Source organism: Ursus arctos, unplaced genomic scaffold, assembly GCF_023065955.2.
Source record: "Ursus arctos isolate Adak ecotype North America unplaced genomic scaffold, UrsArc2.0 scaffold_20, whole genome shotgun sequence".
NCBI classification, from domain to species: domain Eukaryota; kingdom Metazoa; phylum Chordata; class Mammalia; order Carnivora; family Ursidae; genus Ursus; species Ursus arctos.
This window is the reverse complement of record NW_026622875.1, coordinates 46,722,788-46,745,413: the sequence shown is the minus strand read 5'-3', so window position 1 is coordinate 46,745,413 and position 22,626 is coordinate 46,722,788. Positions and strand designations below refer to the sequence as shown.

The window sequence follows — 22,626 nt, the reverse complement described above, 5'->3', positions numbered from 1 at the left end:
AGAGTTTCAAAAGTTAAAGCTGAACAGAACTTCTGACATGTGAAGAGTTTAGAAGCTGTCATTCTTATCCTCACAATAAGAAAAAATCTAAACTAAAAATTAACAACTGGAAATCAATGGAACTCAGAATCATTAGACAATACAGGTCACAAGGCAAAGTGCTCCCTGAAAACTGGAGAGTTAGGTGAATATAGAGAATCACAGTTTACTGGGAGCAGAAGCCTGCAGCTAGAGTCAATATCAGTAGACACGCTGACCTGTAATTGATGAATTGCTGGGGGCTTCCTGTGGACTAGCTGGCAGTTTTAAAACTCCAAGGAGTCTAGTTCTTTGGGGACCCTCATACTTTTATGATTTTTACCCCCAGGAATCCTACCAGATTCTCACTGTGAAAATCGGAGGAAAATCTGTTCCTGCTTCTGGCAGTAGGAGAGGAAAAGTAACCATTATAGGCCAGAAAGAAAAAAAAATAAAACGGTCTTATTCTCAGATGACATGATTGTTTATGTAGGAAATCCCAAAGAATCAACAAAAAGAACAACAACAACAAAAAAAAATCCTGAAACTAGCAAGCAACTATAGCAAGGTTGTAGGACACAAGGTTAATAAACAACAGTCAATTATTTTCCTACATACCGGCAAAGAACAACTAGAAATTGAAATTTAAATGTAACACCATTTACATCGACACAAAAAATGGAAATACTTTAGGATACATCTAACAAGATACGTAAAAGATCTGTATGGGGAAAACTATAAAACTCTGATGAAAGAAATCAAAGAAGAACTAAATAAATATTCCATGTTCATGGATAGGAAGGCTTCACTACTGTTAAGATGTCAGTTCTTCCCCCAAACAAACAAACAAAGATGTCGGTTCTTCCCAACTTGATCTATAGTTTCAACACAATCCCAAACTCCCAGCAAGTTACTTTGTGGCTACTAACAAACTGATACTAAAGTTTATATGAAAAGGCATAAGACCTAGAATAGCCAACACAATTTTGAAGGAGAAGAACAAAATTGAAGGACTGATGCTACCCAACTTTAAGACTCCCTATAAAGCTAAAGAAATTAAAACAGTGTAGTACTGGGGAAAGAACAAATTGATCAATGGAACAGAACTGAGAGAACCCAGAAATCAGACCCACACAAATAGAGTCAACTGATCTTTGAAAAGAAGCAAAGGCAATTCAATAGTCTTTTTGACAAATGGTGCTGGAACAACTGGTCATCACATATAATGAAATGAATCTAGACACAGACCTTAAATCTTTCAAAAACTTAACTCAAAATGGGTCATAGACCTAAATGTAAAATGAAAAACTATAAAACTACTCGAAGTTAATCTGGGAAAAAATCTAGATGGTCTTGGGTTTGGCCATGAGTTTTAAGATACAACACCAAAAGCATGATCCATGAAAGAAAAAATGGATTAGTTGGACTTCATTAAAATTTAAAACGTCTGCTCTTCAAAAGCCATTGTTAAGAGAATGAAAAGCTCAGCTGCAGTCTGGAAGAAAACTTTGACTGCAGGACACATATCTGATAAAGGACTGCATGCAAAATATACAAAAGAACTCTTAAAACTTAACAATATGAAAACAACCCAATTAAAAAGTGAGCAAAAGATCTGAATACACATCTTACCAAAGAAGATATATAGATGGCAAAAAATCATATGAAAAGATGTTCAACATCGTATGTCGTTAGGAATAGCAAATTAAAACAACAATGAGATACCACTGCACACCTACTAGAATGGCTAAAATCCAAAATACTGACAACACCAAATGCCGACAAGGATTTGAAGCAACAGGAAATTTTATTCATTGCTGGTGGGAATGCACAATGGTACAGCCACTTTGGAAGACAGTTTGGCAGTTTCTTGCAAAGCTTACCATAGTCTTACCAAATGATCCAACAATCATATTTACCCAAATATGTTGAAAAGTTATGTCTACACAAAAACCTGTAAGCGAATATTTATAGCAGCTTTATGCATAATTACCTAAAATGAGAAGCAACCAACATATCCTTCAATACGTGAAAAGATAAACAAACTGGTACAACTATACAAGGGACTATTGTTTAGTGATGAAAAGAAATGAGTTATTAAGCCATGAAAAAAATGTTAGCTGTGAAGGAAAGTTAAAAGCATATGGCTATGTGAAGAAGCCAGTCTGAAAAGGCTACATTCTGTATGATTCCAACTATATGACATTCGGGAAAGGGCAAAACTACAGAGAAGTAAAAAGATCAGTGGTTGCCAGGGTTTGGGAAGAGGGAAAGAGGGATGAACAGTGGAGCACAGGGGGTTCTTAGGGCAGTGAAACTCTTTGGTAAGATACTTTAATGGTGGATACTTGACATTATGCATTTGGCAAAACCCACAGAACTGTACAACACACACATTGACACAACCCCTAATGTAAACTATGGACTTTTTAAGTTAATGACATATAGATGTATCGGTAGTAACAATGGTCCACACCAATGCAAGAGGTTAATAATGAGGAAAAGGGAGGAGTATATAGGAACTCTTTGTATTTTCTGTTCAATGTTTCTGTAAATCCAAAACTGCTCTAAGAAATAAAGCCTATTAGTTAATTTTTTAAAAAAAGTTAAAGCTAAGTCTGCATGGAAGGAACTCTCCACTCAGGAAAGACTTGGAGCCAAGGGATGGGGAGAGTGGCACCCACCCACCAGGCTGCTTCCTGCAGCAAAGCAAAGTCTCAGAGGCAATTGAGCACTGGAGACAGAGACCAGGAAGGAAGAGCTGAGGCCCCTTCCAGGCATGTGCCTCCTCTGCCCCCACAAGCCTCCCTCTTCCTTCTCCCTCTCTCTTTTCTTTATGTTCTCCTAGAGTATTCCCAGCAACAGTCTGGGGTCCTGGAGGGGTGTAGAGGAGAAGCTCAAGAGATTCCTAGTTGGGAGCCCTGCGCACGGACTGCCTGTCAGGCCCGCATCAACGTAGGGACCAGTTTGGGGGTGGGGCTGGGGCGCAAATGTCTGGTTGGCCGGACGGGAGTCCCGCTCTGAGGGGACTCGCTCGTCCGGGTCTCGGTCCCGTGGGGGCTGGCCCTGAATCGGGAATATGCGGGAAGTGGATACCAACAAGTCGCTTAGTTCCCGCTCCGCCTCTCCGTACTGTGCAGCAGGGCTCTGTAGCCGAGAACCAGAAGAGGGTGCTGGTCCGACGGACCTGGGTCTGAGTTCTGACCATGCCACCTACTGTGTGACTTTGGGCAGGTGACCCACTCTCCGCACCTCACTAACTCCTGTACCCTACGGAAATGAAGTGTCTGTTTGGAGAGGCGAGGGGGCTGTAAGCGGAGATTCACAGAATGAAGTGGGGAGAGACCTCGCTCGCCAGGCAGGCAACGAGCATCGAGCATCGGGCCAGCGGCAGGGCAGGGCGCCCGGGCGAGCTTGCGTGCTCCGACTCAGGTCCAGGCCCCCCCAGCAGCTGCGGGTTCCCCCGGCTTCAGCTGGGACCTTCCGCCCGTCCCCGCACTTACAGCAGTCACTCGGCTCCTCACTTCTAAGGCCAGAGCAGCTCTGTCTCCTCTTCCGGACGCTTGCACGCGCTGCCCCAGCAACCGTCACCAGGGAAACCAGCAACGCTGTATGCGTGACGTCACCATGTGACTACGGTGGCTGAGGGGGCTCCTGGAGCTGGAAAAGTGGAGGTAGCAATCGTGGCCCAGGTTGAGGTGTGGGAATGGGAGTGGTGGGCTGGGTGGAAAAAGGCGTCGTGTGCCTGAGACTGTAAAGTTGGTCCAGTCATCCGAGTCTGGAACATATATCTTAAAAGTTTCGTGGGCCAAACATTCTGCGCAGAGATGCACATTCAGTTCTCCTCTAAGGGACCTGAAAAATGAATCATCCCACCACGAAATTTAACGCATTCAGAATGTCTTTGAAAAATGTGGGGGCGGGCGCCTGGGTGGCTCAGTGGGTTAAGCCTCTGCCTTAGGCTCAGGTCATGATCTCAGGGTCCTGGGATCCGGTCCCACATCATGCTCCTTGCTCATCCATCGGAGAGCCTGCTTCTCCCACTCCCTCTGTCTCCTCCCCACTGCTCATGCTGTCTCTCTCTCAAATAAATAAAATCTTTAAAAATACATACGGAAAAGAAAAATGGGGAAAATTGTGTTGTGACGGTGAGTGAAAAAAAGCAGGACACAAAATAGTAATTGCTAAATAAAGTTATGTTTTTTAAAACAAACAAGACTGTGAGGAATACATAGAAATATTAGAAAATAGTTATATTTGTGTGGTGGAATTACAGTGCTGTTTTTATTTTTGCATTTTAGGGGATTTTAAAAATAATGAATGTGGTTTATTTTCATCATGGAAAACACTTGTTTTTTGTTTTGTTTTGTTTTGTTTTAAGACACTGCCCAACTTAAGTCACTACTATATTCAGGGCTATATGGAAGTGGGAGGCAAATTTCTATGAAAGGAGATCCAAGGAAGCTTTCCAAATATTTATCCAGGTCTTTATAATTTGAAAATGTCCAGACATCTCATAATTGCTTTTCTTTCTTTTTTCCTCATAAGGCATTCACTCCATAGACATTCACGAAGATGTGGCACCAAACCACATTTTGCAATATCAATCAAAATATTGACACTGATACACCTACCTTATTCGTGTTTTATTTATATTCATGTTTGTGATGTATTTTGTCCTGTTCAATTTTACAGAAGGTGTAGGTTTTCGTACCTACCACCACAGTCAGGACACTGAATACTTCATTCACCAGGAAGATCCCTCTCTTGAGCTTTTATAACCACACCCACATTCCTCCCCCACCTCCCAGCCCCTAAACCTTGGTAACCGCTCATCTGTTTTCCTTTTCTAAAAATTGATGTCATTTCAAAAATTTTATATAAATATGCAATATCTAACTTTTGGGGATCGATTTTTTTTTTTTTTTAGCTTAGAGGAAGTCTCTGAAAATTCATCCAAATTGTTGTGTATCAATAATTTGTTCCTTTTTATTGTTGGGTATGCCAGTTTGTTCAACCATTTACCCATTCAAAGACTTCTGGGTTGTTTCCAGTTTGGGGATATTATGAATAAAACTGATATGAACATTTATGTACAGTTTTTTGTGTGAACTTAACTCCCATTTCCCTGGGATAAACGCTCAAGAGTGCAGTTGTATGGCAACTGCATGTTTAGTTCTGTAAGACACAGCCAACCTGTTTTCTAGAGTGGCTGTACCACTTTACATTTCCACCAGCAATTGTACATTGAGTGATCCAGTTTCTCCACATCCTTGCCAGTATTTGATGTAATTACTATTTTGTGTTAGCCATTCCAATAGGTGTGTAGTGACATCTCATTGTGGTTCTAATGTGCATGATGGGTAATGATATAGAGCATTTTTTCATGTGCTTATTTGTTGTCTATCCTCTTTGGTATTCATGTCTTTTGCCCCATATCTGTTGAGTTTTGAGAATTCTTTGTATATTCTAGATACCAGTCTTTTGTTGGATATGTAGCCTGTAAAATAGTTCCTTCCAATCTGTAGCTTGTCTTTTCATTTTCTTCACATGGGCTTTCACAGAACAAAAGGTTTTGGTTTTGATGAAGTCCATTTTATCAATCTTTTATGGATCGTGCTTTTATAAGAACTCCTTGCCTCGCCCTGGGTCCCAAAGATTTTCCCTCTGAATTTCTAAAAGTGTTAGAGTTTTATGTCACGATTTACTTTGACATAATCTTTGTATGAAATGTAAAGTTTAGGTTGAGGTTCCCCCCCCACCCTTTGGCTTATGGATGTCCAATTGCTACAGCAGCATTGTTGAAAGGTATCCTTCCTCCACTGAATTGCTTTTGAACCTTCATCAAAAATCAGTTGAGCAAACTCAACAACAAAACAAACAGCCTAATTTGAAAATAGGGAAAGGACTTGAATGGATTCCTCCAAAAAAGATACACAGATGGCCAATAGGCACATAGAAAGATGCTCAACATCACTACCCATTAGGGGAATACAAATCAAAACCACAATGAGATACCACTCCATATCCATTAGGATGACTATCAGAAAAATGGAAAATAACAAGTATTGATCAGGATGTGGAAAAACTGGAACCCTTATGCTTTGTTAATGGGAATTTAAAATGGTGCAGCTGCTATAGAAAAGTCTGGCAGTTCCTCAAGAACTTACACATAGAATTACTGTATGATTCGGTATAGACCCAAAATACGAAAGCAAGAACTCAGACAGATATTCGTACACCAGTGTTCATAGCAGCACTATTCACAATAGTCCAAAGGCGGAAACAACTGATGAATGTCCACCAACGGATGAACGGATAAACAAAATGTGCTCTAGCCATACACTGGAGTATTATACAGCCGTAAAAAGGAATTCTGACATGCTACAATATGGATGAAACTTGCAAACATTATGCAAAAGTGAAATGAGCCAGACATAAAAGGACAAATGTTGTATAATTCCACTTATATCAGGTACCTAGAATAGGCAAATTCATAGAAAGTAGAAGAGAGGTTGCCAGGGGGCAGGGGAAGAGGGAAATGGGATTTATTGAAGGGTATTAAGTTTCTCTTTGGGATGATGACAAAGTTCTGGAGGCAGATGGTAGTAACAGTTGCAGTGTTGTTAAGTGTACTTAGTGCCACTGAACTGTACACTTAAGAATGGTTAAAATGGTATATTTTGTTATGTATATTTTATAATACAATAAAAACATCAGTTGCACGGATTTGTGTGGACCTAACTGCTCTTTTTCCGAATCCCTTAATTAGGTCCTTCCGTAGCTCCAGCTTTAAAGTGGGACCTTTATTCATGCTTATTTATTTTTTAAAAGATGATCGTAAGGTCACCAAATAGATTTTCCCTCACTGAAATTATATGCAGTCTCCCACAAATAAATATAACACAAGCGGTCAGTGATTCCATTCTTACTATGAGAAACAAAACCGAATAAACGATCAGAAGAAAGAATACCTAGGTTTTAACTCTCTGACATTAGTCAAGTCACAAACCTCAACTTTCTTCTTAAAGTAACAGTAGTACTCTTATTACCCTGATAATCAAATAGGTCATGAAAGTGTTTTGTAAGCTGTGAAATGCTCTTCAGGCGTATTATTACATATTTTGCTGTTTTGCCTCAAAATAGAAGCAAGCTTTGCTGCAGCTTAAAACTAAGGCTCCATTTGGCTCTACATATTTCAGACCTCTCCGCTTATGGACTTCAGCTTTGCAGGTCCAAAATCTAATTTGGTCATTATACCATAAATGTCTCTCTGGGCTAGACTTAACAGCAGTCATGGTATTACATGACTGACATGTAAACCAGAACACTAAGCCACTAGTTTACATTAGGGAATTGTGACCCATACCCAGAGCCCCTCCCTTCCCAGAATCAAACACCCCCAAAGCTAGAAGAGTCATCAGAAAGATATTCTGAGCATGGATTCAGAGCAAACAGAGGCAAACTGCCTTGAGATATTTTTGTCCCAGTGTTAAGCCTTATAAAAGTATTCCTCATCACAATCAGGAAGCCCCTTCTCCCATAGATTAAAAACTGTTCATTTTCTTCAGGGGCAAGATCCTTCTTGCTGGAAAGTGCTGAATACACCTGTCAGTTCTGCCTCTTAACTCACCATGGGTTTGGGCTTTCTTTGCTGGCCATCAGCCTCTCATAGACCCCTCCCAGTACACTTTGTGTTTTAGTGTAACAACATTTTGGCTACAGTCAAGTCTTATTTTATCCATGGTGCTATTTCATCTAAAATGTGTTTGTAGATATGCTGATCTCACTCATGTTCATCTTAATTAGAAAACTCAATGTTCTGCCAAGATTCAGTAGTCCTTAGTTCCAAGGGACCTCTCTGATGGATGAGATCTACCCTGGCTCTCCTCCAAGGATTCAGCACAATGGACTGGTCATATATTTTATAGTTTACCTCAAATTTCTCAATTTCACTCTTGGCTCATATCATGGTCTTTCAAAACCACCTGGATGAGTCACCTGGTCTCAGGAATTATTGGCTTCTCCCTGCTTAGGTCCCCAGTGCCTCGTGTACCTACTAGTTTTTGATTTACCACCTTCACAGTCAAGACCATTTATCTGAGGGAATTCCTTCATCTTTCTTCTCATTAAGGCCAAAACAAGTACTGAGAATTTTCATAAATGAAGAAATCCGAGGACAAACCAGCTATGGTACATTGGAAAAAAAACACTGGACTTGGGACCTGAATGGGGAATGAGTGCGTGTATGTGTGTGATGGAAGGTGGAAATGAAGGTAAGAACAAGTATTTCTTGAACAGGTATTACTTTACGTACCCGCCTTCCCTTCCGTCATGCAGTCTCTCCATGTGACCAAGACTCTCCGTTTGTGCTCTGCCACTTTTCAATTGTACGGCCTCGAGGAAATTACAGCTTTCCTTGTTGATACAGGGTAATACATATTTCAGCGTTTTTGTGAAAAACTAGTAGAAAAGAGTACTGAAGCATTTACTATACAGCAAAGCAGTATTGTCATGGTGGAGCATGCATTTACAACTCATTATGGGAAGATGTGAGAAAAGGGAGAGTTCACTGTGGCCTACAAGAGTTCAGAGAAGCTTTACTGAAAGTAGAATTTGGGGTGGGTCTTTATGGTGTGCACTTGAATTGTCTGGGAATGGGGAAAGGGAACATTCAGGAAACCAGTGGAGCATGAGCAAAGGTGTTGGGGGCAGTGGTGAGCACAGGGCTTTGGCACTGCTGGACTAGGTCGCAGAACAGGAGATAAAGGGCCTACATTTAAAGTAGTAGCAACAGGTGGAAAAGGCCAAATTAAGAGAGACTGTTTCTGGCAGATTCACGGAGTGGATTACCAGTGATCACAACACAGGAAGAAGGAAACACATTCCTAAGAGTTTGAGCCCAGAGCGCGGCAGAGGGAGATGGAGGGTGTCAGTGACAGAGATGGGTGAGCAACGAAGGGGCACCCCTGGGGAAGACAGTGAGTACAATTATGTGTGGGCTGAGTTTAGGTAATTGGCATGAAAGGTAATTGGCATTTCCTCCTCACATTGTAAAATTTTAAGTCTGTGACACTTCAGTTACACTGGAGACAGGAAAAAACCCAAACACCATTATAAAAAAGCTCAGAATACTACAGAGGGGACCTGTTACTGGGTTCCTCTGAGGGGACCAAGTGGACACTGACCTCCAACCTAGAACCATTTATCACTGCTGAATTTAGGAAAAAATTTTCTAATGTTTACCTTGCTAAAAATTTTCTAATGTTTACCTTTATTTCAAACAGGATCAGGTATACAAATAGTAATTGGCAGCTCTATTACTTGACACAGGAAAACTTTAAAATACCTTATATTCATTCAGCTTTGTTCTGGCCTAGTAGGTATGCTACAATGGTCTGTAGATTTACATGGAGATAGAGCCTAAATTCAAGTTCCTGAAACTCTCCAAGTAGCATTTCCTCATCTGTGAGGCAAGAGGCTTGCCCTACCTGACCAATCCTTGACTCCAAAATCCTGTGTACTTTGAAAATTTCAGTTCCAACTCTTACCACCAGATGTCACTGTTGCCCATCAGACATAGGGGACTTCTGGGGACAGAATCATAAATGTAAAAAAACAAAACCTACTTATTCCAATTAATTAAACAAATATTTATTGTTTAAATAAATCTACATCTTCATCTACATCTATATGAGCCAGGCACTAATGCCACGTGCTTCTGATGAAAAAGATCATCATGCCCTCAAAGAGACTAGAAGAAATCACACATCAATGCCCCAACAACATGTAACATTAAGCCAAAGAATCAAACTCTCAGTGAAAATCAACATACCATCTCTTTAAGGTACAACACAGCTTCCTGAGGGATACTTTCTCTGACTCCAACCCTGGGTTAAGTCCCCCCGCTGGATGTTACTGCTGCTACCTATATCTAGCACTCAACATGCTTTTTGTAATCACTTAATGGCAGCCTTCCCTTATGGACTTGTCAGTTGTGAGGACAGAGCCCACACATCAGCCCTGCTGCTTTCCCAAGCTTAGCACAGTACTGACAGCAGTAGCAGTCATTCGCTGAGTTTACTTCTGCATCAGGTGCTACGCTAGGCTCCTTACAGTCACCACTGCATTTCATCTTCCTAATGAACCTCGGCCACAGACACTGTCCCCATCTTACAGATGAGGAAACCATGGCTACTTAGCTAGTAGGTGGTAGAACTGTGATCCCAGGACTGACTTAATAACATGTAATAGCACATCCGCCTGAGCCACTTTTAAGAACTTCCATTATTTCATGCCAAGCTATTCATCCAGCTAATTTACCACTCTCTTCCTTGGATGAGCAACCCCACCCTTAATTACAAAATGCTCACTACCCTTTCAACACTTCACTTGTGTTTGCCCTATCCTCTGGCATTGGTCTAGATCAGCTTTTTTCAAATGAGTATTTAGTTTAACAAATTAATTATGTACTCACCTATTAGAACAACAATTTTCTGAAAATTGTTCCCAAATTTGTTCTACAGAAGGCTTATCCTTCATGAAGCAACTGTTAGGACTGCCTTCCAGGATCTCCTATTAGGTCTACTGGAACCTGAGAAAATAGTTCCTAGTAATAGCTTTTATTTTTAAAGCACTTTTCACAGACTCATATAATGACCTATAAGCTATACAGGACTGTAGAAATTACCTAGCTCAATCTCTCATACAGCTAAGATTGAGAAAACTTGGATTTGATCCAAGTTATACAGTCAGTGATGAGTCAAGACCATGCTGTAACCACTCCAGCATTAATTTCACAAAAGCCAACATTTCTAATACCTGTTGGTATCTACAACTTGACTGCCCAGGTTCCAGTCCCAAACCTATAACCCTCTCTAGCTCTGTGATCCTGGGTTAGATATTTACATCTTCATGCCTCAGTCTCCTCCTCTGTTAAATAAGGATCATAGTTCCCACCTCTTAGGGTTGTTAGGAAATCTAAATGACATTATACATGAAAAGCACTTAGAATACTCAGTGGCACATAGTAAACACTCAATTGCTATTAACTATTATTCCTATTTGATAAATATTCTTTAACCTTAGTTCCTACCAAAGGTACAAAACATTCTCTCTTTTCTTGGAACTTAATTCTTGTGTTACTTTGAGGAATGATTTTTTCCAAACTGAAATAAATACAAGGCAACTGATGTGTTCACTTGCTTTACTAACACTACATTTACTGTGTTACCACCATGGAATGTAAATTCAGATTAGACAAGAAAATTTCACAAGTGTAATAAAGCATTCTGGAGTACACCAAAATTTGTGTATAATGTCTGACCAAACCACCTTGCTGATAATCACTTCAACTATAGGTAATTTGTTAACATTTATGATTCTTACAGAGAAAATAAACAAACTTCATACATTTAAAAAGTGTTTTTCATTTAACCTTTGCATTAGTATTTAAAATACACATTTCTATTTCAAGATAACATTTAAAAATTATTCTAATACAATAGAAGCATAAATATAACTCTGCAATTACAAAAAAAAAACTAAACTGGGACCCACAGTTAAGTTATTCTCATGTTTACAATTATGATTCTTGAAATAAATACTACTTCTAAGCAGCTGTTATCGGCTTTTTAGGTTTGGTTTAAATACACGTATTTTCAGTTGTGGGGAAGCTTATAATTATTATATTCCATGCACTGTTCCGAAAGGGTTAAGAGCCAACTAGCCCTAAAAACTGAAGTACTCAATCAGTCTGCAAAACAGGCAGAAAAAAGGTAAACGGGATAACATCAAAAGCATGTGATGTTCTGCAGCAACTGGGAGTACTTCAGGATTGGCAAATTGTCCTCTTTATAACTGATTTTATCAGAAGAGTTTAAGAAGGAGCATATTTTACCACTATGAAGTACATTTAAAAGTGACATGTTTCTTTTGTGGTAATTTGACTCCCCTGAATGACCTAGCTAGTTAACTGGTCACTAGGCAAATCAAGCCTGCAAGTAAGGAAGCCAGTATTTAAATTACCATGTTATTGTCTGACCCATTCAAATGATTTATTTTCAACATAAACATATAAACTCAATATGAGATGCCTAACTAAAGCAAGCACCACCAACAAAACCAAGACAGCTTCTCTTCTTCTAAGGTTTAGGCTTTGCCCAGAATTCCTTATACATGGAATAGCCCATACCTAAAGAAAAAAAAATATTAGTTAAGCATTTGATATTTTCCACAATATTAAGAAAACTGAAAACAGTTCATAAAGTAGCTAAAAGTAGCACCTTGCTAGCATGCAATATTTACAAGGGGAACTAGACCTTAGGCTGCTTATACTCTTGCCTTCCCAAACTACTTACATTTCTGAAATTCTTTTTATATATACGTAGCTCAAGGCTAGTATGACTAGTTCAGACTATTGAAATATTTGTTTTAAAGAACGATCAATATTTATCTTACAATTTTAAAAGAAGTCACTCTTGCTATGTAACAATAAGTAAAATCAATGAATTACAAAGCCAATAAAAGAGTGTAATATCTACATTTAAAAAATCTTTTCCGGGGCACCTGGGTGGCTTAGTCAGTTAAGCATCCGACTCTTTGGTTTTGGCTCAGGTCATGACCTCAGGGTTGTGAGATCAAGCCCCGTGTTGGGCTCTGCACTGAGTGTGGAGGCTGCTTAAGATTCTCTCCCTCTCCCTCAGCCTGTCCCACCCCTTCCAGCTCTCTCTAAAAAAACAAATTTTTCCACTTTCAAAAATTCAATAAAATAGCAGTCATATGTCTCTCCCAGATATTGGATCTTACTACCAACCTTGTTACATATCTAGACTTCAATGAAATTATAAACTCTGTGATGGACAGAATTGCCTATTCTTTCTTTAAAACATTAATAAGATGTATCACAGACAGTAAAACTATGTCACTAATTGAACTTATTTTTATTAATCCAATTTTTACGTGAAAATAAATATAAGTGACATTTCAAACGACTTCAAAGTCAGCTAAAAGAATCTACCTTGATTTATAAAATCTATTAATGGGAATTACAAACTTGAAAATTTCCTCGAAGAACCTACCGAGAGTCATTGCTCCCACAACAAAGCCTTGGGCGGCCACACGCATGTGAATCAGGTGAATAGACATTTTAGTATTTCCCCTGCTCTTCAATTTATATAATCCATATGCAACGATTGCTGCAAACCCTGCCATTCCTGTAAAACAAATAGTCACAAGTATGTCATATGCGTGGGGTCAGGGAACCAAGATGACTTTACTATCAGTCAATGTACTTCTACTATTTTTACAAAGATGATTTATTTAGACCATTAATTAACTAACATACGAATTGAGTTTTTAATTTTCCCCCTCAAAACCCAAAATCCATAATCGACAGCAAACAGTAGCAGATTCAGAAAGTTAAGATCATCTTCAAAACGTGGGCTGTGGAGCCAGTAGGGTGCTTTGAGAGTGTCAAGGGAACTCTTCCTCAGTCCTACTTCCTTCCCTGAAGGGAATCAGTTAACATAGCAGAGACTATATTAACCATAACTGTGAGTGTGAGCTTTTTTTTTTTTTTTTTTTGAGTCTTGTTGAGTCCTTCTAGCAAATCACTGAGACTGAGGGTGGTTGTGGGGTTCCCCAACACATTCACTGAAATAAGAGTCAATAAACAAAGGCTGAAGACACACAGAAGAATTTTTATATAGAGTTGTATCAAGCAAATCTTACATATTTCAACAACACATGAACAAAATATATGAAACAAATGCTTTCAGGATGTGCTTAATAAACGAGTTGACCACACTTCTACTGATTTAAAGCTTACAACAGACTGATTATTAGGACATCAAAGTCAAACTTACCAATGGGAACAAATGGAGCCTCTTTAGCTTTTCGGATAAGTTTAGATCCCTGATCTTCATCATATGAAGAAAGAGAAACATCTGTGCTGGTTGACATAGTGGCTGAAGAATCCTCCTGAAAGAGAATTTCCAGGAGGTTCTACAATTAAAGCATCTAGAACACTGAATGGTTAGATGTACTTAAAATACTCCTGGTTTCCACATAAAAACCTGGTATGTTGTCCATGAAGTTTAAGAAGTATTTTTTAGAAATTAACTGTATTTTTAACCCATCGCTACCTTTAGGAAGAGTTGTATTTATTCCCCCCTATTATTTTGATGTTTATCCCATACAACCAATTCCTTTTTTTTAAAATTTATTTATGTTTAAGTAGGCTCCACACCCAGCATGGACCCTAACATGGGGCTTGAACTCACAACCCTGAGATCAAGACCTGAGCTTAACCAACTGATCTACTGGGGCACCCCAACCAATTCCTTTTTAGCACCACATCGCTGATAACAGCAAAAGTTTTTTTTTTTTTTTTTTGATTGAAATAACTCCCCCTCCATGAAACCATGTTTTTTTGCTTTTTAAAGATTTTATTTATTTTTTTGACAGAGAGAGACAGCCAGCGAGAGAGGGAACACAGGCAGGGCAAGTGGGAGAGGAAGAAGCAGGCTCCCAGCGGAGGAGCCTAATGTGGGACTCGATCCCAGGATCTGGGATCACGCCCTGAGCCGAAGGCAGACGCTTAACGACTGAGCCACCCAGGCGCCCCTAACTGAAATAAATTGTCAATTAAAATAGTAGCTGTTGATTTTCTGGCTATTTTCACCCTTAATCAATTTAACTTAACAATTTCACTCAAACCAAACCAATATTCCTTACTGCCTCTTCAAAACACACTGAATCTAAGTGTAGTTTTTACTGGTTACAACTGAGACTGACTTATTGACTCCAACGTGCTCATGGCTTCAGTTCTCACCTTTGAACAGTTTCCAATCTATATTACACGAATTTCTATTATTGATGGTGGCTATTTTGGGAAAAGACTACAGCTGTCCTGAATAACCAAAATTTCTACTTAGCTCATTATTTACTTCTTTATAAGGATAATAAAGCTTTTATAGGGGCACCTAGGTGGCTCAGGTCATGATCTCAAGGTCCTGAGACTGAGCCCCATATTGGGCTCTCTGCTCAGTCAGCAGCAAGCCTGCTTCTCCCTCTCCCTCTGTGATCTCTCTCACTTTCTCTCAAATAAATAAAATCTTAAAAAAAAAAGAAAAAGTGTTTATTTTATTTTATTTATTTTTTTAAGATTTTATTTATTTATTCGACAGAGATAGAGACAGCCAGCGAGAGAGGGAACACAGGCAGGGGGAGTGGGAGAAGAAGAAGAAGGCTCATAGCAGAGGAGCCTGATGTGGGGCTCGATCCCATAACGCCGGGATCACGCCCTGAGCTGAAGGCAGACGCTTAACCGCTGTGCCACCCAGGCGCCCCCAAAAGTGTTTATTTTAAATACTATTGCTAGAAATGCCTCTTTTTAAGCATAATTTACATTCAGTTGAACATAATATAGCCTTTTAGGTTTCTTTTTCTTTTACTTAGGGTTACCATTTTTAACATCACTGCAGCAAAAAAAAAATCTGAACAACCCTCAGGGTCTTCTTAATGAATATCTCCTAAGCTTCCGCTCTACTTTCCCTTACATACATTACATTCCCTGGACCTCCCTCTTAAAATTCTCTACATTCTTTTATAGAGAACAAAGGCTTCATTCTCCCTTTTTCAGTCATCTCCCTTTACACAGGAAACTATTTAATAGGTGTTTCATCACAATGAAAAAATAACAAATTCAGTTTCACCTTAATCACAATAAATATGTATATACTTCTTTCTTCACTGAGCTGATTTAAACCGCCCGTAAATGTTACCCAGAGATAAAAGAAGGGAGTCAAACATAGTATGTTAAGTGTACGAGTCTGATTAGTGTCAGTTACAATAAATTCAAAAGTCAACTGCCCATCCCACCACCCATATAACATCTTACCTTCACTTCTGGGTTTTTCATGCACATCATGCATCATACTCCCTTCAATAACAACTCTCATTCAACACTCTGCTATTCCAGGGTTGTTAGTAGTAGGTAAGACCCTCAAAGTAAATTCAACTCTAGAGGGAGGCGTAGTGCTTAGTTTGAAAATTGAAATCATCCTTCCGAGCCCCCATCCCCATTGGGAAGAATCCAATTCTGTCATCTGACAAGGAAAACCTTAATCCAGAGGAGTTGTGCAGCATCGCACAGCTCAGTAAGAGGAAACTCAGACTAGAACTAGTCTTTCTCTTCTTTTTTTGCACTCCATTACTTGTTAACTGAATAAACCCCTACTAAACTAAAAGTTTAGTAACTTTTATTTATTATTTTTTTTTTTAAGATTTTATTTATTTATTTGACAGAGATAGAGACAGCCAGCGAGAGAGGGAACACAAGCAGGGAGAGTAGGAGAGGAAGAAGCAGGCTCATAGCGGAGGAGCCTGATGTGGGGCTTGATCCCAGAACGCCGGGATCACGCCCTGAGCCGAAGGCAGACGCTTAACGACTGAGCCACCCAGGCGCCCCAAGTAACTTTTATTAAACACAAGGTTCAACAAGCTTTAAGTTTAGGACGCTCATTATATATGTGAAGAGTTAAAACAAACACTGAAATAATTAATGGTTAAAAATTCGATCTTTTTTAAAAAAGGGACAGGATGGATAGAGTATGATTACTTGCAAGAGCCTAACAGAGAATGACAACTGAATTTAGAGTGTGGTATCTTTTAGCTAAAGTAGGTTTGGGAACTTTCACAGAGAAATATTTGAGACCGGCCTTCAAGAAACCACAAAAATGGACTAGATGGAGAGATTAAACATTATATTTTAGGCTAGTATATGCTTATTTGCTGCTTTCAAAACTAACCATAACATAAGCTTTTCAAAGTCATGAGGGTTTATCACAGATCCTCCTTCCACCTTTCTTGCCAATGAACCCCGCAATCCTATCACATTAAATTTCTTAAAGATGTTCTCTATACTTCAGAGCCTTTGTACTAGCTGATTTCTCTGCCTAACACTTTTCCTCCCTTTTCATCTCCTTCAGATACTCTTTTTCCTAGCTAACTCCTCTCATTTTTCAGGTTCTTATCTTCATTAACTTTCACTAGAAGTCTCCTTTGACTTTCTCAGTTTATGATCATTGCTTTGATTATGCAGTCCTATAGGACCCCATGCTTTCTCTAAAATAATTCTGTCTTATAAATGCCTGTTGAATTGTTTCTCTTGCTAGAATCCTTGAAGTTAGCAGGCTATACATGCCCTGCTTGTATCTATCTCCATTGCCTGGCATGATATTTTGCATGTAGTAAGCGTACCACAAAACATTTATTGAATAAATTTGAAAATAATATATTTCAACAATTAAAATTATTCTCAGTTAATTTAGGAAAATTTAGTGAAAACAATAACAAGGATACACATTTGTAGAGTTTAATTGGTCACTAAGAAAAATGCCAAACTGTACGTACCTAAGTACTTATTTAATTCTTATATTTATGAAAGAAGAAATGATAACTTGAGTAGGTCTTGGTTCCCTGCAACCACAGGAGACAAAACTATTATATAACACAATCCACTTTTAAAAACTAGCACCTTCTTTTGCAGATATATGCATGTTTTCTTCCTTTGCCTTAATTATTCTAAACTAAGAAGTCATTTGGGAATTATCTTTAAAAACAAGAAAGTCAGTGGTCTTTCATCTAATCTCTCACATCTGGATCAGTATAATTATTCAACAGGTCAATGGAGCAAGAGTTTTTTCTCCCTCCTTCAGGAAGGAAGGGGATGTCAGTCTCTCTACTATATATAAAAGAAGAAAATCCACTCATCTCCATTCCTCACCTAGGATACAGACTCTGAAGTTTGTATGGGTAGGACATTTGATCTGGTTTTCAGAAAGTTAATCTTTAAGATAAGAATAAAGGTGTAGGGGAAACCATGTAGTCATTGTTTGCTTTCAGTGACTAATGATAACCTGTCTCTGTTCGAGAATACCTTGTGGCACATTTAAAGGTAAAATTAATAAAGAAGAAAATAAAAAGTCCCACACTCACATCACAGATTTATTATACTATACTTCAAATTATATTTTTATACCTAATATACTATATATTTGTAACACTCCTTGCATATAAAATTTTTGACAATTCTCTTCCTAATTACCATCCGAAAATTTCCCAAGTATTCATGATTTACAGCCACACAAACTGAAAATGGCTAACTTTTAAAGCATCAGGATCAATAACTATGAATCATATAATCTGAGAATAACAACCCAGACAATTAATCCATGCTAGCAGCCTAATTTTACAGATGGAAAAAGGGTTATATGAATTGTTCAACATCAAGAATATATCTCTGACAGGGGAGGATTAGAACCCAGATCTCCTGATACACAGTCCAGAGTTCTTCTGCTTGACAGTATACTGCCAAAGCATCAAGTTTATGATGCTGTTAATATGTTTAATCTGAGAGATATTAAAATCCAGTCCTTAACAGAAGCCTGCATTTCTTTCAATTGTAAAAAATATGCAAGTCATGCCTAAAGTTAAATGGAACTTTCTTCCCCAGTGACTTAACTCATCCACCAATTTCAACTATGCTTTGAATAGATCTTTTTCACTAGGACCACTTCTAGATTTTCCTTTAATTTTTTCATCTTTCCATAGCAATTGACCCAGATCTCTGTCAAAAAGTTGAACATGTACAAAAAGAGGCACCAGTGACCAGATGATATTCAAAGCCAGTTTGAAAACACTAATTATTCTCTAAACTTAGTAAGACACTACTGCAGACCTTTCCAAATGTATGGGAACCTAGAAAAGAGGTCAGGGAAGATGAGCTGCCCAGCATGAGGTGATGTAACAGACTGAAGGTATCTTCACAGCCTGTCATTTTGGTCACAGGACTACTAACAACAAGGGCTTCATATTTTGATTTTCCATCAGTCACCTGTCAGGTTGTTTAAAATGGCTGCAAAGGCCCCACCCTGGAGATTCTGATTCAGAGGGTAAGAGGCAGGGCCCAAGGAATCTGTATTTCAAGAAGCCCCCTTCGATTGATTCTGGGGCACAAGGAAGAGATGCTCTGGTATCCGGGACTCGAACATGTGTGTCATGCTGGGGCCTGGTGCCACTTCAATCTGTCTGAACTGTCCCATCCAAACCGGTCAAACTCGAAAGTGCCTGGGTACTTCTGGAAGCATAAATCCTGCGCTGGGGATTACCCCGCAGAGGGAACTAGCTGCGGCCCACACCCGTGATATTAAGCGAGAAAGGTGAGTAACACTGCCGAATCATTTCACCTTCCCCCAATTCTAAACCCGCGCTCTATTTTCTCATCTCTAACTGGCGGGCTTAGCTTTCAGGAAGAAATTTAAATTCCGTCGCAGATACTTTATACAGGGCCTGAGGCCTTCTTACCTTCTTAGGGTAGGAGAGTGTCGCCCAGGGTGGGAGGAAACACCGGGTCGTGGAGGAGAGTAAGGTCGTGTGGTTTTACGCCCTCAACCTTTCGAACCTCCCCCACACCCTCTCCTCCCGTGACCTTGTCCGGGCTCCAAGGCCGGAGCGCTCGCCCTCCCAACCCCTCCTCACCCACGGCGCGGGCCGGCTCTCCCGAAAGCTCCCTGCTCCGGGTATTATGTGCGCTACCGGCTCCCTGAGGTCGGCTCCAGACCCCTCCATGGCTCTCTCATTACTGCCCCCTCCGCGAGTCTTCCCTCACGGCCACGATTTACTCCACAAGCTTCTACTTCATCCCCTCACCCGACAGGCCATCAGACCCCCCCAGCTTTCCCTGAACCCACGAGGTCGGGCCCGAGGCCCGCCAATTCCACCTCGTCCCTTCAACCCGGGCATCGCCCCCCTCCTCCCAGCCCCGTGGCCCCACCACTCCCAAGGCGCTCTCGGCCCAGCCAAGCGCTGCCCCACTTCTTCCCGCCCCATGGTCAGGTGTCCTCCGCTCCCACGACTCCCTCAAGCTTCACTTACCTACAAAGACAAGACTTAGGCTCCAACTGGTTTCTGGCTCTCGCCCACGCTCGCCGTCCAGCCGGCTTCTTCTTTGTCCCGCCCACACCTGGCCCTAGCCAATCAGAAACCAGCGGCCGGCAGGCGAGGGTCCCGGTGGATCCGTGCTTGCGTGCGCGCGGTGGGTAGGGCGGGTTCTGGATTGGCTGGGAAGACGCGCGCGGGCGGTGGCTGCCGCAATACCCGGCGCTCGCGTAGGGATCTCGTCATGGGTGAGAGTTCACCGTCCGGGCCTCGCGCTAGCGCTCTTCAGCGCCCCCGGCTCCTAGCCGGGCGGAACCTCGAATTTCTCTCTCCTTTTTCCCGCCGTGCAGCGGCGGCTAGCATCGCGAACGTTGTGTTCCGTGCGCGGGCGGGGCCGAGCGTGAGGGGTTTCGGCCGCAGCCAGTCCTTGGGAGGCTCGGGGGAGGACGTTCCTGCCTTCAGGGGCGCCGGCGGCGGTGCGGCGACGGGGCGCTCGTTCCGTTCCGCCCCCTTGGTGGTGACGTGCTGCCACGAACGTGTGCTGTCGGGCCTCTCCCGGAGCCTTTCTTGGGAGTTTACATTGTGGTGAGGGGCAGCCATTAGTCGCAAGCATGGAGTCGCTAGAGAAGACCTCACCCAGAACGGGGGAGGTTTCTTTGAGGAAAGCAGTGTCAGCGGCCCCTGGTGACAGTGAACTTCCGGAGACAGAGCCCCTAGCTTGTTCGTATGATAGATAATCAGCATGGCGAACTGATGCAAAGCATCAACGACTGTGCCGTAGGGAATATGTGCGACCAAATTAGAATCCCTTAGTAGAACCGCGAACTGAGGCATATTGCCGATACTGTATCACACAGGTAGGAACTAAGTGCCATGGGCTTCGGATTTTGAAAATCTTTTGTCTCATAATTAAGACACACGTAGGAAATATTCATGCTATGGATGATGAGTTTAAAACCCCATACCTTGATTATATGGTATGCTTTCAGCTACTTGAAGGCCCATATTTTGTCTGGTTCATGCCCATTTCTCCCAGAACACTGTCTTTGAGCTCAGTAGGAACCCAGTGAGGTCAAATGAGAAGACATAACCGATGCAGTAATTGGAGGGCTGCAAAAATAAGTAGGGATAATCAGGGACTTATTTAGGATCATTAAAACGACGAAAGAGCTGGAGAGACTTGACTATGAAGGCAATTCATTAAGTCCTGTGATTCTGGAAATACAAAGGCTGACAGCAGTAGGGAGCATATTCATTCCTGAAGGGGATTTATATAAATCAAAATAACGTTAGCTAATTTGCTCATTTCCAGAGAATGAGATCTGAGATCAGGGAAACTTGAGTGTTAAACCAGGGTGGCCACCTAGTAGTCATGAGGGAGGGCTTTACTTCTCAAAACTTCAATATCTTCATTTGTAAAATGGAGATGAAAGTGGTGCTGGTTAATGAGGAAATACACGTGGAGTGTTAACACAGTGTCTGGCATGAAAAGTGATTTAAAAATGCTATTGCTTTAAAAAAATTACGGTGCTGTGAATTGGATGGAAAGAGGCAGACCCCACCCTATTTGTGTGAGAAATTATGTCTTTCTGATCGGTATATAGAAACCAAAATTTTGGCAAATGATAATGATAAATATCTGAAACAATCAGATCATGTAGAAGATTCTTAATTTTTTTTTAAATTTTATTTATTTGGCAGAGAGAACACAGAAGCAGGGGGAGGGACAGAGGGAGAGGAGAAGCAGGCTCTCCACTGAGCAGGGAGCCTGACGTGGGGCTCGATCCCAGGACCCTGGGATCATGACCTGAGCCAAAGGCAGATGCTTAACCTAGTGAGCCATGAAGGCACCCCTTAGTTAAGCCTTTTTAGGTAGTTGGAAGCAGGGCTGGCAGTCAGTACCCACGTGCTCCTTCATCCCAGCTGTCAATTTATAATCTTATATAATCTATATAACTGAAAAGATTGCCTTATTTTTATGATCTGTATTTGCGCAGATATGGAACTAGGCTATAAAAAAAACAATTGATTACAGGAAGCAAAAGCTTTCTGTTTATCATAAGCAAATAGCTCTTTCCATCAGAAAGGATAAACATGATTTTCTCCCTGGGCTCCCTCCCTAGCTGCTTCCTGGCACTTGATACAATGTTGAGTACCATGGTTATATGTGAACATTGGGTTGCCAGTACCGTGGCAGCAGAGCCTCTGTTACAGGGATCTTTGTATCGCCCACAGCGCTAGCCTAGTGGTGTCCTGCACATAGGAGGCCTCCAGTAAGTACTGGCTGAATGACTCAAGGTTGTCTCTTGGCAGAGGTGAGTACCTGAGTTCAGTGACACGGGCTTCATTTCAGCTAGTGGGGCTGCAGTAGCCAGGCGGTGGGGCCTGTGGGCTCCTGTGGCTTCTTAATTTTCTTGGTCACCCACCCTTTACACAGTCATCCTGTCACAGCCCCCCTCGCTTCTTCCCCACTCTGCCTTGGATGCTGATTGCCTCTCTGCTTCCCCTCACTCTGTCTGTCTCGATCTAGACAATGATTTAGGGCTATTTTTACAGTCTGCTAGTTCTCCGAGAATGAGGTGCCTCTTCTGGGAGGCACTGCCATCCTCAGTGGCACTGCAAATAGGTTTTTGTTGACTGATCTCCAGGCTCTCCAAGTCATTTCAC

At 41.0% G+C, this 22,626-nt stretch overlaps 1 protein-coding gene across 2 annotated transcripts; it reads right to left on the bottom strand.

The window, feature by feature from the left end:
* Positions 1 to 9,656: 9,656 nt before the first annotated feature.
* Positions 9,657 to 20,117, bottom strand: HIGD1A (HIG1 hypoxia inducible domain family member 1A). 2 transcript variants are annotated; one of them, XM_026496823.4, is made up of 4 exons: positions 19,957 to 20,117; positions 13,884 to 13,998; positions 13,098 to 13,232; positions 9,657 to 12,211 (listed from the first exon to the last, which is right to left on the bottom strand). In XM_026496823.4, exons 2-4 carry the CDS (start codon positions 13,978 to 13,980, stop codon positions 12,162 to 12,164), a joined length of 282 nt encoding a protein of 93 aa, XP_026352608.1. In that variant the 5' UTR covers positions 13,981 to 13,998; positions 19,957 to 20,117; the 3' UTR covers positions 9,657 to 12,161. The 2 variants fall into 2 exon arrangements, with proteins under 2 accessions (XP_026352608.1, XP_026352609.1); XM_026496824.4 differs by lacking the exon at positions 19,957 to 20,117 and adding an exon at positions 19,387 to 19,468.
* Between the last annotated feature and the right edge of the window lie 2,509 nt (positions 20,118 to 22,626).